Source organism: Ostrea edulis, chromosome 6 (genome assembly GCF_947568905.1).
Source record: "Ostrea edulis chromosome 6, xbOstEdul1.1, whole genome shotgun sequence".
NCBI classification, from domain to species: domain Eukaryota; kingdom Metazoa; phylum Mollusca; class Bivalvia; order Ostreida; family Ostreidae; genus Ostrea; species Ostrea edulis.
Genome location: NC_079169.1, coordinates 6,387,633 through 6,406,177, shown reverse-complemented (window position 1 = coordinate 6,406,177; position 18,545 = coordinate 6,387,633). Strand labels below are relative to the sequence as shown.

Sequence of the window (18,545 nt, the reverse complement as noted above, 5' to 3'; positions counted from 1 at the left end):
TTTTTATTATTAGGCTACATATGGTGCATCCCATTTCCACTACTAGATACATACATACTCAACAACCACCTCCTTGCCATTGTCTTTGGGTGGGGTGTTCAGTTTTTCAATGAACAACCGACTCCAAACCTACATCTTCTTGCTCGGAGGGGGAATGGGAGAGAATTCAACTTTAACAATGATATCGGTAAATGATCAGCTGTATATTTCTGAGCGGTAGTAAATAAGAAATATAAAGTTTTTGTTTTTCGTAGATGAGGCTTTAATATTTCAAAACATTTCTCGACCTCGGAGGTGGATAACATACACAAAAACGATATTTAATAAGTCTCTGGAAGATAATTATAAAATAATCGTAAAACATTGGTACTGAAGACAAATAGTTTATTTTGTTAGATTTAAGCTGTAAACCTACAATTATAACAGATAAAAAACAAATATTTAACAGATAAATGACAACATATTTATATATAAAGGATATGAATAAAGTTGACTTATGCTTTTGTAAAGGTTAAAAAAAATTTATGGTCTATTCCACGACTTTAAAGTTGCTACTGAAGAATGTTCTACAAATGACAAACTAAATGTATATCATTCATAATTCATCCCAGCACCTTTAAAACATAGTTGTACTTTAATGCCAAGATAGTAATGTACAACTGATCTTTTATATTGATCTTCTATAGCTATTAGAAGTTGGAGCTTTGTGTATATATGCAAGGTATGACAGCCTGAAACACATGTACAGTAAAACATGCTTATAACGAATTCACGCTTATAACAAATTCACACTTATAATGAATACAGGCTTATAATGAATTCAGGCTTATAACGAATAGGCTTATAACGAATTCAGGTTCATGATGAATTCATGCTTATAAAGAATTCAGGCATTTAATGAATTCACGCTTATAACGTATTCACACTTATAACGAATTCATGCTTATAACGAATTCATGCTTATAGAGAAGTGATATGTATTCTCCTATGAGAGGAATATAACAAACATTGTATTGGCTGTAATAAAATTTGGTTATTGTTTTTCACTGGCCCTAAAGGTTCACTATAACCATGTTTTACTGCTTTCAACCTCTATTCTAAGCCTATTTTTGTACATTAGCCTATGTCTTGCTCATAGAGTGATTTGCTTCATACCGAATGTCTGTGCTGAGACAAATCATGAAACATACTTTGCCTCCAAAATATATGTAAGTACTTAAATCATTATCTGACCATTAGCTGCCCATATTGTTAATGAACTTTCAAACCAAATTTTGTTGTCATAAACTATCGTATTATAAGATCTAAGAAATCATGCAATAAGCATCTATTGCTAAAAGCTGCAAATGTGGAAAATTCTTGAAAAACTGTTTATGAAATAAATAAAAGTCCTTGTATCGTCGTAACAAACCTGCATAGTTTTTATAGTTTGCATGAATTTGTATAATTTCAAAATTGAGCGTCGAGCTGTATATATCGTAATAAATAATATCTGTGATTGTTTCACAGGGAAGAGTTATATCTTTGCAGTAGCTATGATATGCTAAGCAGCCATTTTTCTGAATCGCAAAAGTTTCCACATTTACAGCCATTGGTCAACACTCTTAACATATTATATTATATCACTACATATCATTACTCTTTAAAACATGCATATCTGCACCAGAGTACAGTATTTCTGCAATTTTTTTTCTGTAACACATATTGTTCCTAACAAAAAAGTGAAAGTAAACACACATGTATATATATATATAGAGAGAACAAACTGACTACAGACACGTACATTATAATACAGTATATCATAAAATTTTTCCACAGCCTTTTCATTGCTAAATGGGTCAATAAAAAATAGGTTACTCCATAACAACTTTTCGACAAAAATAGAAAACTTTATAAACTATGAAATGTTGTCCTAACACACTCATTTTACTGGCCATAGATGGGAAGAAAAAAAGGAGTAAAAGAAAATGTTGGTTGACTAAATAAGGCTTTTTATCTGAACATCAATAATGTTAATTGTATTTTCAATTTTAAAAAACCCCACCTTTTCACTGTTTGCTGCAGTCCCTATTTTGGTCAATTATTGTTATGGAGTATTGACAAAAACAGTATATAGTATACATATAGGTCAGATGGTCAGTGGAAACCTACAGAATATTCCCAGATACATACATGTACAAGTGAATCTGTGATATATATATAACAAGTCTAGTGTATGAACAAATCAAAGTCTACCATGGGACAAGTTTTGTGTGGGATTAGGACTCTCCACATAGAAAGCCATGAAATGCCATATAGCAAACAAAATAACAATTTTCCCGGCTTCTGTATACAATACTAACATGAAAAAAAAAAACATGATATGAAGTACAAAATCTTCCTTGTTAGTACGGCAAAGTACGTCATATAAGAAATGGTTTTAAAAAAATAGAATGCTTTTTAACTTCATATAAATATGTCATTTTCAATATTGATTTAATCAAACATAATTCATTTTCTTTTCCATATTTCAAACATGATCAAATGTTGGTTTTGGTGCTTCAACATTAACATGAGATTCCTTTAACAAGAAGAAAAACAGACTTTCTCCAAAATTATCTTACAAATCAATTTACACCACCAAACTTTTCAGTAAAAAATAATAAACAATAAATCTACACTACACCATTATAAAAACTGAATAGACCCATCACCTCTTTGTGACATGCAATGTACAAAAAGTAAACCCATCCTTATTGCAAATACATGCATCACATTTTAATCAAATAAATCACCTGATCTACCATCTGTTGATCTCTCAGTCTCATGTACGTGTTGTTCAGAGAGTAACATTTACAGCATCAATATATTTAGTGTCAAAACAGACAAGAGATAGTGAAAATTCAACACACATTGCATGCATGCACTTTTGTGTTCACATGTACAAAACATAAAGTAATATGAAATCAGTAAAAACTGTTTGATTCCTCAAGGTTGAGAGCGAGTACTAAATTTACCATACCAAGAAAATATTCTGCAACCAGTAACTATATACATGTGCATGTATTTTGAATCTCAAAATAATAAATAACCAATTGGTATGTGAAATTATTACTGAAATACAGGTTTTAAATGGAAAAGAAATGTACAAGACTCGGAGAAAACTCTACAAGTTGTTGGTAAACTGGTGGCCAATGACTAGACTCGACTGGAGCACATTATCCAAGGTTTGTCTGAACTGGTTCTTGTTTGAACTGGTTCTGTAGAGTACTACACTGGGAAGGTGTCAACAAAGTTTTCTCTGTTGCTTGGTAACCACAGACCTAGGCAAAGTACATGACTTTGACGGTGTCCGGGTGAACCGTGATTGCTCGTGCCATGGCTGAGGGGTTCCGTTCCATTTCATCCGAGTGCCGACTTCCTTCCCCACTGTTAATTAGTAAATCAAAACAATCATGGGCCTGGAATTTCTGTACTCGGAAAGTGAAAAGTTCTAAACCACCTCATAGCATCGCTGATGCCATTTAGTAAGTTAGTTATCATTGTGCAAAATTTGTGTGAACTACAATAATGGTATTGGACCTTGATGCATTAAACAAAGCAGCAGTAGCCATATGTAAGTTTTTTTGATATATCAATTATAAGTCTTGGAAAAGATTTAAATACTATCTTTATCATTTATAATGAGCTTGGCAAAAGATCTAAATACTGTCCTTAATCATTAAATGTAGTTCAGATTCAGCATCTGGACCATGAGTAGGAAGAATCCCTTGCGAGTCCCATGAGCAATCCACTCACACCAAGAAATAATAGGATTTCATTTACAACATGTAATTTGTCCTGTACAAATGGGTTTGCTATAATTGTGTCGTGTAATGACAACTGATGATGTAGAGATAATGATAAATGGGTTTGCTATAACTGTGTCGTGTAATGACAACTGATGATGTACAGATAATGATAAATGTCCCACTTCACAGTAAATCAAGATTTTCAAATTCATTATAAAATTAAATGAGTTTCAAAACGTGAAATTATATGGAATGACATTAACTTTGGACCAAGTTATAAGATGCAAGTATACCCTTTTTAAAAACCACTTCATAGTTTAATGAAGCTTAAACTGCCCAAATCCAGATTATATCCTACAACTTCATCTAATGGTAGCTCACTTCTTAGATAAATCTTAATAATAATTTAATTTTAAACACAAGGGTATGAAAAGTACATGTAGTAAATTGTGATGATGTTTCTACAACCTCTCAGTGACATTCACACAGAATTCACACAGTACAAACCTGTCGTGCTCTTTTTCCACCAAATGATATCGTGCTCGGAATGCCACCAGGTGAGCATAGTAGGCTGGAGCGGGAATCGACACGCTGCGTGTACAGCGTACATACGTGTGACAGAGCTGATATGTCAATTGTTGAAGCTCATCCGCCTTAAAACAATTGTCATCCCACAACACATGGTAATGAGACGGTCGACTTGTGCCCTGTAAATAAAACAACACAAGGTAATGAGACGGTCGACTTGTGCCCTGTAAATATAACAACACATGGTAATGAGACGGTCGACTTGTGCCCTGTAAATAAAACAACACAAGGTAATGAGACGGTCGACTTTAGTCTTGTAAATAAAACAACACAAGGTAATGAGACGGTCGACTTTAGTCTTGTAAATATAACAACACATGGTAATGAGACAGTCGACTTGTGCCCTGTAAATAAAACAACACAAGGTAATGAGACGGTCAACTTGTGCCCTGTAAATATAACAACACATGGTAATGAGACGGTCGACTTGTGCCCTGTAAATATAACAACACATGGTAATGAGACGGTCGACTTGTGCCCTGTAAATATAACAACACATGGTAATAAGACGGTCGACTTGTGCCCTGTAAATAAAACAACACAAGGTAATGAGACGGTCGACTTGTGCCCTGTAAATAAAACAACACATGGTAATGAGACGGTCGACTTGTGCCCTGTAAATAAAACAACACATGGTAATGAGACGGTCGACTTGTGCCCTGTAAATAAAACAACACATGGTAATGAGACGGTCGACTTGTGCCCTGTAAATAAAACAACACATGGTAATGAGACGGTTGACTTGTGCCCCGTAAATAAAACAACACATGGTAATGAGACGGTCGACTTGTGACCTGTAAATAAAACAACACAAGGTAATGAGACGGTTGACTTGTGCCCTGTAAATATAACAACACAAGGTAATGAGACGGTCGACTTGTGCCCTGTAAATAAAACAACACATGGTAATTAGACTGCCAACCTGTGCCCTGTACACAAATAGGAATTTCAATTATCTTTGAAAAGTACTTTTATTTCTCTGTTTAACACATAATAACACAAATTATACTACTGTGACAATCTGCACATAATAACACAAATTATACTACTGTGACAATCTGCACATAATAACACAAATTATACTACTGTGACAATCTGCACATAATAACACAAATTATACTACTGTGACAATCTGCACATATTAACACAAATTATACTACTGTGACAATCTGCACATAATAACACAAATTATACTACTGTGACAATCTGCACATAATAACACAAATTATACTACTGTGACAATCTGCACATAATAACACAAATTATACTACTGTGACAATCTGCACATAATAAAACAAATTATACTACTATGACAATCTGCACATAATACCACAAATTATACTACTGTGACAATCTGCACATATTAACACAAATTATACTACTGTGACAATCTGCACATAATAAAACAAACTAGTTCTAATTGTAATGGGGACCGTTACATATGTTCCCCAAACCTCCCCCAATTAAAAAGTGATGTCCTTGTGAATCTATAGCAAAAAATCATTTTATTTTAGCCTTTAATTACATGTAGTACGTTCAATATGGTCATTTCAGTACCAAAAAATGAAAGAAAGCGTTGCACGCGCACGCGTGTATGATTCCGAAATTTTGTTGATGTCGTTCAACAGGCATGTGTATCATATACCCACAGTGTGAATTTCATAATGTTTCCACCAAATACAAGGAAGTTATAGCGATTTTAAAATCGTCCAATCAGAATTCAGCACACGTGCATGCACGTGCTGAGCAGTAATTCTAACCACAGCAATTTGTAAGGAGTACCAAGACACATCTAAACCATTAATATCAATAGAATTTGATGAAAAACAAAAACGTTATCGTCCTTTAAAAATTGAACATTTAAAAAACGTTGCACGCGCATGCGCGTTGGCATTTTTTTGTTACACCAATATATAGATACACATATTGTCTACGTATGCTGTGAATATCATCTCATTCGCTTCATAAATAAGAGAGTTACAAACGTTTTAGTATTATCCAATCAAAATGAAGCGCACGTGCATGCGCGTGCAAATTGGTAATTTCGACCATGCAAATCAGTTAAGGGTCTCAATATCTACCTATGATATGAATTTCAAGCCATTTCAATGAACAACAAAAAAGTTAGACTGATTCCAAAGTTAGCGTACAAATTTTGTAATGCGAGTGCACGTGCATGCGTGCGCGTGCTGACAAAATAACTATTGTATTTCATATGTACAAATGATATACTATCATCCTATTTAGGTTTTATATCGCTTCCTTCAATATTCTGATTTTCCATTTTTTGTACCAAAATTGCAATGCACGTGCGCGCGCGTGCATGCATGTGCAGACAAAATGACTATCACTATGCACATCTACAAACGCTATACTATCATCCTGGAAAGTTTCATATCGATCCCTTTTGCAGTTTCTGAGAACACTACCGGACAAAAAAGTACCGGAGAAAAAGAATAATAATAATAACTAGACACGATCTCGTTGCGAGCAACGAGTAGGTCTTCCGTCCGATTTGTTGATGCACTCGGAGTTAAAAAAAAAAAACCAAAAAACAAATGAGTCCCAATTTAGTTTCCGACTTTAAGACACTTTAGATATAATCAATTTTTCATATCATAAACTTCTGAAGCAAAGTTGCGGTGAAATTCGTTTGAAATTCGACTCTCCAGGCGAGCCATAAGGCCCGCGGGCCTATTTCTTGATGTCATTTGTTAGCCTTCTATAGACTCAACAACTTTAGTTCTATATGTCTTTACAAAATATTTACCTGTAAAAAGTTATTGAGATCGACCGATATTGACAAAAAATCGACTCTACAGGCGAGCCATTAGGACCATAGGCCTATTTCTTGATATCAATCGATAGATCTCGATAAACTGAACGACTTTTGTTCAATATGTCCTTACAAAATATTTACCAGTTACAAGTTTTTGAAATCGACTGATATCGACAAAAATCGACTCTACAGGCGAGCCATGAGGCCCACAGACCCATTTTTTGATATTGATCGATAGGTTATGACACATTGAACAACTTTTGTTCAATAATGCTTTTCAAAAAATATGTCGTTTTAAAGATATGAGGCGTCAAATATTTACGATTTTGGCCCTTAAAATCTCTAATTACGTAACATATGACCTACTTTTTGATTGGATAAGATCAAGCTCGTTGAGATGAACATTTCCGCTTCTACAACTTATTATCAAATATTAATAGTTTCTGAGATATTCTCAAAAACATTTGGACCCTTCTGAACCCCTAACTTAAAGGGCCAGCCCGTTTTGCTTGATATCGTAAGAAAGGCCTTGTCATTTTAAACATTTTTTGCTCAACAAGTATTTAGAAATTCTTTACCGTTCTCGAGTTATCTCTACAAGAAATATCTAGGGGCCAAACTGTAGCTCCCTAACGGGGCCACATAGGGAAAAAACGAAATGTACATATTGTTTAGATTATCATTCTGAACAACTTTTGTTCAATAATGCTTTTCAAAATATTTGTCGTTTTCAAGATATGAGGCGTCAATTATTTATGATTTTGGCCCTTAAAATCCCTTATTACGTAACATATGACCTACTTTTTGATTTGATAAGAACAAGCTCGTTTAGATGAACATTTCCGCTTCAATGACTTATTACAAAATATTAATAGTTTCTGAGATATTCTCATAAACCTTTGGACCCTTCTGGGCCCCTAATTTAAAAGGTCAGCCCCTTTTGCTTGATATCGTAAGAAAGGTCATGACATTTCAAACATTTTTTGTTCAACAAGTATTTAGAAATTCTTTACCGTTCTCGAGTTATTTCTAGAAGTAATTTTTAGGGGCCAAACTGTAGCTCCCTAACGGGGCCACATAGGGTAAAAACGAAATATGCATATTGTTCAGATCATCATTCTGAACAACTTTTGTTCTTTATTGCTTTTCAAAATATTTGTCGTTTTCGAGATACAAGGGGTAAAAATTTTATGGTTTTGGCCCTTAAAATCCCTTATTACGTAACATATGACTTAAATTTTTATATGAATAGATTTGGATTGTTGACATGAACATTTTTTGTTCTTTGACTTATACCAAAATATTAACGATTTTTGAGATATTTGATCTAGACTTTGAGCCCTTCTAGATCCCTAATTTAAGGGGCTAGCCCCTAAATTTTGATATTGTCGAAAAGATCTCGTAAATGTGCACAACTTTTGTTCTACATGTCTTAACAAAATATTTGCAAGAAAAAAAATATTGGAGATCAAAGGTCAAAAATCGCCGAAATCGGCGAAAATTTTTGGCATCCATTTTTTCAGGTCCAGGCGAGCGTTTAGGCAAATCGCCTCCGGTAAAATCGAATCCCCCACAAATCTTCTAAAATGTTTACTCTATCTTGTGTAGAAATTTCAAGACTCTAGCTTCAAAACTAACGGAGGAGATGCGTGGACAACAAGGCCCTTCAAAAAGTCATTAAAAGAGAGATAACTCCTGACCGGAAGTGACGTCAAGCACAAAATTTTGCAAGCAAAGTCTCGTCACCAAAAGACATCTTTCCTGAAAATTTCGTGAAAATCGATCGAAAATGGCTGAGAAAAACGCGTGTACTACCAAGGAAAATAATAATAATAATAATAATAATAATAATAATGAAGAAGAAGAACGCGAACAATAATAGTAAGGTCTTCCGCAGGAGACGGAAGACCTTAATAATAATAATAATAATAATGAAGAAGAAGAACGCGAACAATAATAGTAAGGTCTTCCGCAGGAGACGGAAGACCTTAATAATGAAGAAGAAGAACGCGAACAATAATAGTAAGGTCTTCCGCAGGAGACGGAAGACCTTAATAATAATGAAGAAGAAGAACGCGAACAATAATAGTAAGGTCTTCTGCAGGAGACGGAAGACCTTAATAATAATAATGAAGAAGAAGAACGCGAACAATAATAGTAAGGTCTTCTGCAGGAGACGGAAGACCTTAATGAAGAAGAAGAACGCGAACAATAATAGTAAGGTCTTCCGCAGGAGACGGAAGACCTTAATGAAGAAGAAGAACGCGAACAATAATAGTAAGGTCCTCCGCAGGAGACGGAAGACCTTAACTAGAAACTCATTACTAGTAATGAGTAGGTCTTCCGTTAGACCACTTCCGGTAAAGAGCTTTCTGTTCCTACGAAAACCATTTAAATATATCAGAAAATGTGCCTTAACAATGAATGAGAAATGTATTATCGAATTTTTTACTCATTTCTCGTAACTTCCGGTGATGACCGGAAGTACTTTTATGATGCGTTTTCCTATAAATGACAGCGACTCTTTACTGTCTATATTCCCTGAAAATTTCACGTCTCTATCTGAAAGAGTTCTCAACAAAAAGAAGTAGACTAAAGAAAGAAAAAGTAGTAGGTTACTACCGACCGGAAGTCAATTTTGAAAAACAAAATGATCCAAACTCTAGAAGTTGATACTTTTATTATGACATGTGAAAATCATATGAAAGACTTCAAATATACGCGAGATTTATGGTGACAAAGAGATGAAAAGTAAAAAGGTATTTTATCAAGAAACCGGAAGTAGTTGTTTTGACTACCAACAGAGTCAATATTCTTTTGACACTTTCAAAGAGACTTAATAAACTAGTATAGGTTTCAATTTACAAGAAAAAGTTTGAAATTTGCGATTCTTTCAATCACTTCCGGTGACGACAGGAAGTGACGGTCGACATGTTCAACCCTCTACTGCACGACTGCAAACGGAGATTTATAATTCCTGAATAATTGATGAACCTATATTTTACCTTTTCCAAGAAAAATGCTGTACAAAATTCCTTTTGAGAAACAGAAAATCACCCATATTTTCCGACCGGAAGTGAATTTTGTAAAAACAAAAATAGTTATAGGAAGGTCCTTTCATAAGACATTATTCCTGAAAATTTCAAGAAAATCTATCCACCATCTCTGAGAAATCACTCGAAGAAATCGGAAAATCGACATTTTTCAAATACTTCCGGTATAGACCGGAAGTGACGGACGAAAAAATTGAATGTATGTGTACAATGGACTAATTTTAGTTGATCAACTCTACAAGTTTCAAGCGTCTATCTATATTCATTATTGAGAAACTGAAAAAACAAGGTTTGAATATGTCCACCCCATATCTCACGACCGGAAGTGAATTTTACAAAAAGATTTAAATTTACACTAGACATTTATAATGTCTATAACATATGTAAAATTCAAATCATTAACTTGTTTTATGACCGAGATTTATGGCACTGAAAAATGAGAGAATGAATAGTTTTTCTTTCATATAACCGGAAGTTGGAGATTCAACTTCCGGTGGGGTCAATAGTTTTTGAGAATTAGAACGAGACCTAATAAACCGATATAGGTTTCAATTTGAAAGAAAAAAGTTTGAAATTTATGATTTATTAATCACTTCCGGTGACGACCGGAAGTGACGGCCGACATTCTTACCCCCCTACTGCACCCCTACAAAGTGAGATCTATTAACTCTGAAATTTTGGTGACTCTATCTTTTACCGTTTCTGAGAAAAACGATTGACAACGAAAACAGCTCATAAGCCGTATTTGCTGACCGGAAGTGAATTTTACAAAAATATTTGACGTTACTCTAGACATTTATAGTGACTATAATATATGTAAAACTCAACTCATTAACTAGTTTCATGACCGAGATTTATGGCACTGAAAAATGAGAGAATGAATAGTCTTTCTTTGATATAACCGGAAGTTGGAGATTCAACTTCCGGTGGGGTCAACATTTTTTGAGAATTAGAACGAGATATAGTAAACCAAAGTAGGTTTCAATTTGAAAGAAAAAAGTTTGAAATTGATGATTTATTTGATCACTTCCGGTGACGACCGGAAGTGACGGCGACAAAAAATATTACGTGCATGCACTATAGAGAAAATAGATCTATCATCCCTGAAAGTTTCATTCGATTATCTTTAGTGGTTTTCAAGCTTACCCCCGAACAAAGTTTCTTTCAAAAACCGGAAAATCGGACGTATCTGACGAACGGAAGTGAATTTTGAAAAAATGAAAAAATGCCTCGAGGTACCATCGTTCCCTATAACCTGTGAAAGTTTCAGGAAAATCCATCCAACGGTCTCGGAGACGAAAGGGGAAAAAATAAATAAATAATAATAATAATAAACAGTAGAATCACTAGAAGGTCTTCCGTTGGAGACGGAAGACCTTAATAATAATAATAATAAGAAGAAACAGAGTAAAAACAATATGTTCCCAAACTTTGTTTGGGGAACATAATTATACTACTGTGACAATCTACACATAATAAAACAAATTATACTACTGTGACAATCTGCACATATTAACACAAATTATACTACTGTGACAATCTGCACATATTAACACAAATTATACTACTGTGACAATCTGCACATATTAACACAAATTATACTACTGTGACAATCTGCACATAATAACACAAATTATACTACTGTGACAATCTGCACATAATAAAACAAATTATACTACTGTGACAATCTGCACATATTAACACAAATTATACTACTGTGACAATCTACACATAATAACACAAATTATACTACTGTGACAATCTGCACATAATACCACAAATTATACTACTGTGACAATCTGCAGTGGAATCTTGACCTTCTGTTTTGATTTAGAAGTCTAGAGTGTGGGCAAAGTATAATACCTCTGTAAATTTAATCAAAAAAAGAGTTCTGCTATAGAAACATTTAATGCTGTCGATACTGAAATTATGCATGGATCCAGTTATATATAAGTAAACCTGAATCATGCTTCAAGGTATATACACATACATGTACATATCCATTCCTTGAATATCAGCACTCTGCTCAAGAATGCCTATCAATTTTCTACATTTCATGCACTCAAAAATCTTAATCAAAATGTACCTGTATTCCAGCGTGACTGCATAGGTAAAAGTCGAATTCTGTGGGGTGTGTGATCCCAACATCCACTGTGGTTCCTGCTGGGATGTTCCCACTGCGCCCTATCTGGTCCTTCCTATCGGCACAAAAGAGTCTGGTGTGGTGCCGTTTCTGGACAGCAATGAAGGTTATCCCGGGCTGGTAACCTATCTCCAGCTTCATACAAGCCTCCCTTACTGCTCTCAGCTCATGTGCAAGTACCTGGCAGTCAAGGGGAGATATCAAGGAACATTTCAGGTGATATCAAAGAATGGAAGTTTTATACTGAGACAAGGACTACTGTAGATTCCTTATTTTACGCGAGAACTTAATATCACAAAATGACTCATATACGCCAAATCACAAGAACTTAACTTCACAAGTGCTCTGTTGATCAAGAGCCTTCGCATGTATTATTAACAATATAAAAATAAAAACCGAGTAATTTTAATTCGCGATGCTTGTCATGAAATTACATGATTATAAATTACTTGCATATATTTAGGAATTTACAGTATTTCCGCTATATATCCACGTACAGTTTTTATTTAGGAATTTACAGGATTTCCCCTATATATCTGCGTACAGCTGTTCACATTCTTTTTGTTAAATGGATATAAAATGAAATACATTTTAATACAGTCCTTCAATGAACTACACGGAAGTGAATCACCTCTACCTTTTGAAACTGCCCTTCGCTGACGCCATCCCTGTAAATGATGATGCGGGTTGGCTTGAATTGTGTGGACTTGTAGAAGGAGATGAGAAGTTCACGGACCATTGAGCAGAACTCCTCGATCACCTCCTTACGGTGTTCCTGGACCCTGACAGTTGCAGAGTAACGACTGGGGTGGGCATCCATACTACCTACCACCTACAATAAACACACTGATATTTCACAAACAATTTATATCTATCTTACACAAAAGCAGAGGTAATTCACCCAATGATAATTTAGAAACATCTCTCACTATCCTAGTCTTTGACTCCATTCACTACTTTAAATCACATTATATTCGCGAGAACATTATTTACACATAATTTTGCGAAAATTTATCTCTCACGAATAAACTCTTACATATAGAAAACTTAAGCTATGAATAATGATTCGCAAAAGTTTTGTCTTGTAAGTAAATATGTCATCGTATCCATGCGAAAATAATGCCTCGTGAAATTAAGTGACCTACAGTACTTAAATGCAAAGTAGACTTTTTGAGTTAACTGTCCACGACTTTGACTTACAGCTGCTATGGAAGGTTTGCTTGTGTCTCCAGCAGGGGGATGAGTCACGTCTGCTCCGAGGAAAATCACTGGTTCTCGAAACACCAGGGGTCTACATGACAAATAAATCATATATCAATCTCACATTCATAATGACACAGCAAGCAATTCCCTTACTGGGTTACACTCTTTTGTTTTATTTGATTTACACTTGTATAAATATTCACATATTTGATCTATCTACATGAGGTGTACCTGGAACTTGGCAGTAGGATATTGTTGATGCCGCCTAACTTGACGTTAATTTTCAGGCAGAGGTTGGAGAGCGTCTGGGGAGACGTTTTGTTTACATTTTTGGACTGCACGCACTGTGTAGCTAAGCCAAACAAGATGTCTCCTACTCGCTTAACCTCAGCTACAAACACAAGTCAGATTTTGTCTAGATCGTATATAACTTAACCTCAGCTACAAACACAAGTCAGATTTTGTCTAGATCGTCTATAACTTAACCTCAGCTACAAACACAAGTCAGATTTGTCTAGATCGTCTATAACTTAACCTCAGCTACAAACACAAGTCAGATTTGTCTAGATCGTCTATAACTTAATCTCAGCTACAAACACAAGTCAGATTTGTCTAGATCGTCTATAACTTAACCTCAGCCACAAACACAAGTCAGATTTGTCTAGATCGTCTATAACTTAATCTCAGCTACAAACACAAGTCAGATTTGTCTAGATCGTCTATAACTATGGAGTACTTTTTCCACATAAACTACAGGCTGTCTGCATAACGTACATGTATAACGATATCGGTTAAATATGCATTTCCTCAATTATTTTAAGACAATGAGTAATAAACAGGGAAAATACTGTTACTATTATTGCAGGATTCATATCTTGGCACCTTCAGTGGTGAAGCAAGACTGCAACTTTATGGCTGGTTATAATCTATTCATTTATATCATACATACATGATTATGCCAATTAGTGCATCAGCTCCAATTGTACCAAATTCTAAATAAGGTAAAATAAGAACACATACTGCAATAACGGCTTGTTTTAAAACAGGATTCTGACTTACCGTAAACTGGTGTTCTGCCTGGTAGAACCACCACAATGAGCTGTAGCCCAGCATATGTGTTCTTCAGGTAACGAAACATTGGTTCCACTTGGTCTGGCCCAGTGGCATATTTGCAGAAACAGGGCTGGCCCAAAATGGGCATTCCTGCATCTGTAGAAATTTTCTGTAACTGCTGGGTAAAATTTCTGTTAAACAAAGGAGAAATGGTGATGAATCTGTCACATACCACATGTACAGTACAATCTTCTAGAGTGTGAAATCTTAATTCTTTCAGTTTCTGGACAATTTGCATTCAATTCAAATATATTCAAAATATTATTAAACTTTTCTGTAAGACTATTAACATGATTAAAGCTGATAACATATGTATAAATACATGAGGTGAATTCACTATGCATTGTATTATGTTCTGATCTATATACATGTATACGAGGGCTGTTCAATATGTAATGTGTATTGTACCACAGCGCGATAACACTTTGCACGATTTCGTGGATGATGATACTCTTGAATAGCTCTATTCAATACCTTTCCAACGGTATAAACACGAGCCTTCAGCTCTACATAGTTTTACACTTATAGTCATTTCAATAAAGCCAGTCGTTGACCACTGTTGTAACAAGAGATTATGCCCCCCAGGGTGCAAAATTGAAAAGGGTTATACACACACATCATTTAATTGATAGTAGTATCATCAATTCAAAATCTTGAGCAGACAATATCTTCCTATGTCAAGAGTGAATTGACCATGTGACCTAAAAATCAATAGGGGTCATCTACTCCTTATGCTGTACCAGTGTACTAAGTTTGGTGTCAATCAAGCAAATAATTCTTAAAATATAGGAGACAATATATTACTATGTCCAGTTCAAACAATTGACTTTTGACCTCAAAATCAATATGGGTCATCTTCTCCTGAAGATGTACCAGTGTATTTAGTTTGATGTCTGTCAAGCAAAAGGGTTATCAAGATATTGAGTGGACAGTATATTACTATGTCCAGTATGACCCTTGACCATGTGACCTCAAAATCAATAGGAGTCATCTTTTCCTGAATATACACCACTGTACTAAGTTTGATGTCTGTCAAGCAAAGGGTTCTCATGATATTGAGCAGACAGTATATTCCAATGTCCAGTTTGACCCTTGACCTTTAAACATGTGACCTCAAAATCAATAGGAGTCATTTTCTACTGTAGATATACCAGTGTACTAAGTTTGATGTCTGTCAAGCAAAGGGTTCTCAAGATATTGAGCGGACATTATATTCCTATGTCCGGTTTGACCCTTGACCATGTGACCTCAAAATCAATAGGGGTCATCTTCTCCTGAAGATGTACCAGTGTACCAAGTTTGATGTCTGTCAAGCAAAGGGAGCACATAATGGTTGGGAAACGGGTTGAGAATATTGTAGAAATTAGAGCTTATATAAAAATTCGCACAAAACTCGAGTCATTCAGTAATGCAGATTTTTACTGAATTGGGGGAAGTTTATGGGTCTGATAAGGTATCTTATGAGACAGTTCGTAGGTGGAGAAAGAAATTTCTGACAGGCACAGAGTCCGTCAAATATGCAGCAAAATCTGGCTGACATGACTGTAACAGGCAAGGCAAATGTCTCAAAAGTCAGGGAAATAATTGAAAGTGATGGCAGATACACGATTCGTGATATTGCCAAAGCTGTTGGCATATCGCTATCGCAGGTGCATTTCATTTTGAAGCGTATTTTGAAAGTACGAAAGATCTCTTCCAGATGGATACTGCATATATTGACAGATGACCAAAAACGGGTATGAGTACAAAGCTCCAGAAATATTATCATAAACGATGCCCTGTGTCAGGAATTAGGCATGTTCGTCTACTCCATGATAATGCTCCATTACATACATCTGAGCTTGTGAAGCAATTTTTGAAGTCGGAGAAGATTACCGTCTTGCCACATCCACCATACTCTCCAGATCTAGCCCCATGCAACTTTTTCCAAAACTTAAAAAGTTCTTATCTGGTCGTTGTTACAAGTCCTGACAAGCACTTGGCTCAGCCATAAGTCAGTGCCTCAGAGCTCTATCTAAATCAGCGTACCGTGACACATTTCAAAAATGGACTCAGATTCAAATTATGTATTTCAAACCGCAGAGAATACATGCAATGTTCGTTTCACTATTTGAGTCGAATGCTTTTGAGATATCATACAATACACATTACATATCAAACAGCCCTCGTATGCAGGTTGAATTCACTATGTATTTATATGCTCTGATTTATAAACAGGTACATGTATATGAAGGTTGTATGAAGGTTGAATTCACTATGTATTTATATGCTCTGATTTATAAACAGGTACATGTATATGAAGGTTGTATGAAGGTTGAATTCACTATGTATTTATATGCTCTGATTTATAAACAGGTACATGTGTATGAAGGTTGAATTCACTATGTATTTATATGCTCTGATTTATAAACAGGTACATGTATATGAAGGTTGTATGAAGGTTGAATTCACTATGTATTTATATGCTCTGATTTATAAACAGGTATATGTATATGAAGGTTGTATGAAGGTTGAATTCACTATGTATTTATATGCTCTGATTTATAAACAGGTACATGTATATGAAGGTTGTATGAAGGTTGAATTCACTATGTATTTATATGCTCTGATTTATAAACAGGTACATGTATATGAAGGTTGTATGAAGGTTGAATTCACTATGTATTTATATGCTCTGATTTATAAACAGGTACATGTGTATGAAGGTTGAATTCATTATGTATTTATATGCTCTGATTTATAAACAGGTATATGTATATGAAGGTTGAATTCATTATGTATTTATATGCTCTGATTTATAAACAGGTACATGTATATGAAGGTTGAATTCACTATGTATTTATATGCTCTGATTTATAAACAGGTACATGTATATGAAGGTTGAATTCACTATGTATTTATATGCTCTGATTTATAAACAGGTACATGTGTATGAAGGTTGAATTCACTATGTATTTATATGCTCTGATTTATAAACAGGTATATGTATATGAAGGTTGTATGAAGGTTGAATTCACTATGTATTTATATGCTCTGATTTATAAACAGGTATATGTATATGAAGGTTGTATGAAGGTTGAATTCACTAAGTATTTATATGCTCTGATTTATAAACAGGTACATGTATATGAAGGTTGTATGAAGGTTGAATTCACTATGTATTTATATGCTCTGATTTATAAACGGTATATGTATATGAAGGTTGTATGAAGGTTGAATTCACTATGTATTTATATGCTCTGATTTATAAACAGGTACATGTATATGCAGGTTGAATTCGCTATGTATTTATATGCTCTGATTTATAAACAGGTACATGTGTATGAAGGTTGAATTCATTATGTATTTATATGCTCTGATTTATAAACAGGTATATGTATATGAAGGTTGAATTCATTATGTATTTATATGCTCTGATTTATAAACAGGTACATGTATATGAAGGTTGAATTCATTATGTATTTATATGCTCTGATTTATAAACAGGTACATGTATATGAAGGTTGTATGAAGGTTGAATTCACTATGTATTTATATGCTCTGATTTATAAACAGGTACATGTATATGAAGGTTGTATGAAGGTTGAATTCACTATGTATTTATATGCTCTGATTTATAAACAGGTACATGTGTATGAAGGTTGAATTCACTATGTATTTATATGCTCTGATTTATAAACAGGTATATGTATATGAAGGTTGTATGAAGGTTGAATTCACTATGTATTTATATGCTCTGATTTATAAACGGTATATGTATATGAAGGTTGTATGAAGGTTGAATTCACTATGTATTTATATGCTCTGATTTATAAACAGGTACATGTATATGCAGGTTGAATTCGCTATGTATTTATATGCTCTGATTTATAAACAGGTACATGTATATGAAGGTT

The 18,545-nt window shown here is 34.6% G+C and overlaps 1 protein-coding gene across 12 annotated transcripts in view; it reads right to left on the bottom strand.

Moving 5' to 3' along the window:
* Positions 1 to 367: 367 nt before the first annotated feature.
* The window catches only part of LOC125683714 (protein argonaute-2-like), a 45,702-nt gene continuing 27,524 nt past the window's right edge, over positions 368 to 18,545 (bottom strand). For 7 of the 12 annotated variants that reach the window (XM_056141410.1, XM_056141412.1, XM_056141402.1 and 4 more), the window contains 6 exons: positions 14,596 to 14,780; positions 13,768 to 13,927; positions 13,534 to 13,624; positions 12,971 to 13,165; positions 12,277 to 12,513; positions 4,721 to 5,062 (listed from right to left, as the gene is read on the bottom strand). In XM_056141410.1, the coding sequence (XP_055997385.1) occupies positions 4,736 to 5,062; positions 12,277 to 12,513; positions 12,971 to 13,165; positions 13,534 to 13,624; positions 13,768 to 13,927; positions 14,596 to 14,780 (1,195 nt within the window). In that variant the 3' untranslated portion in view covers positions 4,721 to 4,735. Of the gene's footprint in view, positions 3,409 to 4,277; positions 4,478 to 4,720; positions 5,063 to 12,276; positions 12,514 to 12,970; positions 13,166 to 13,533; positions 13,625 to 13,767; positions 13,928 to 14,595; positions 14,781 to 18,545 lie in introns of those variants that run through there. The other 5 variants (XM_056141406.1, XM_056141409.1, XM_056141404.1 and 2 more) reach the window with 1 other exon arrangement.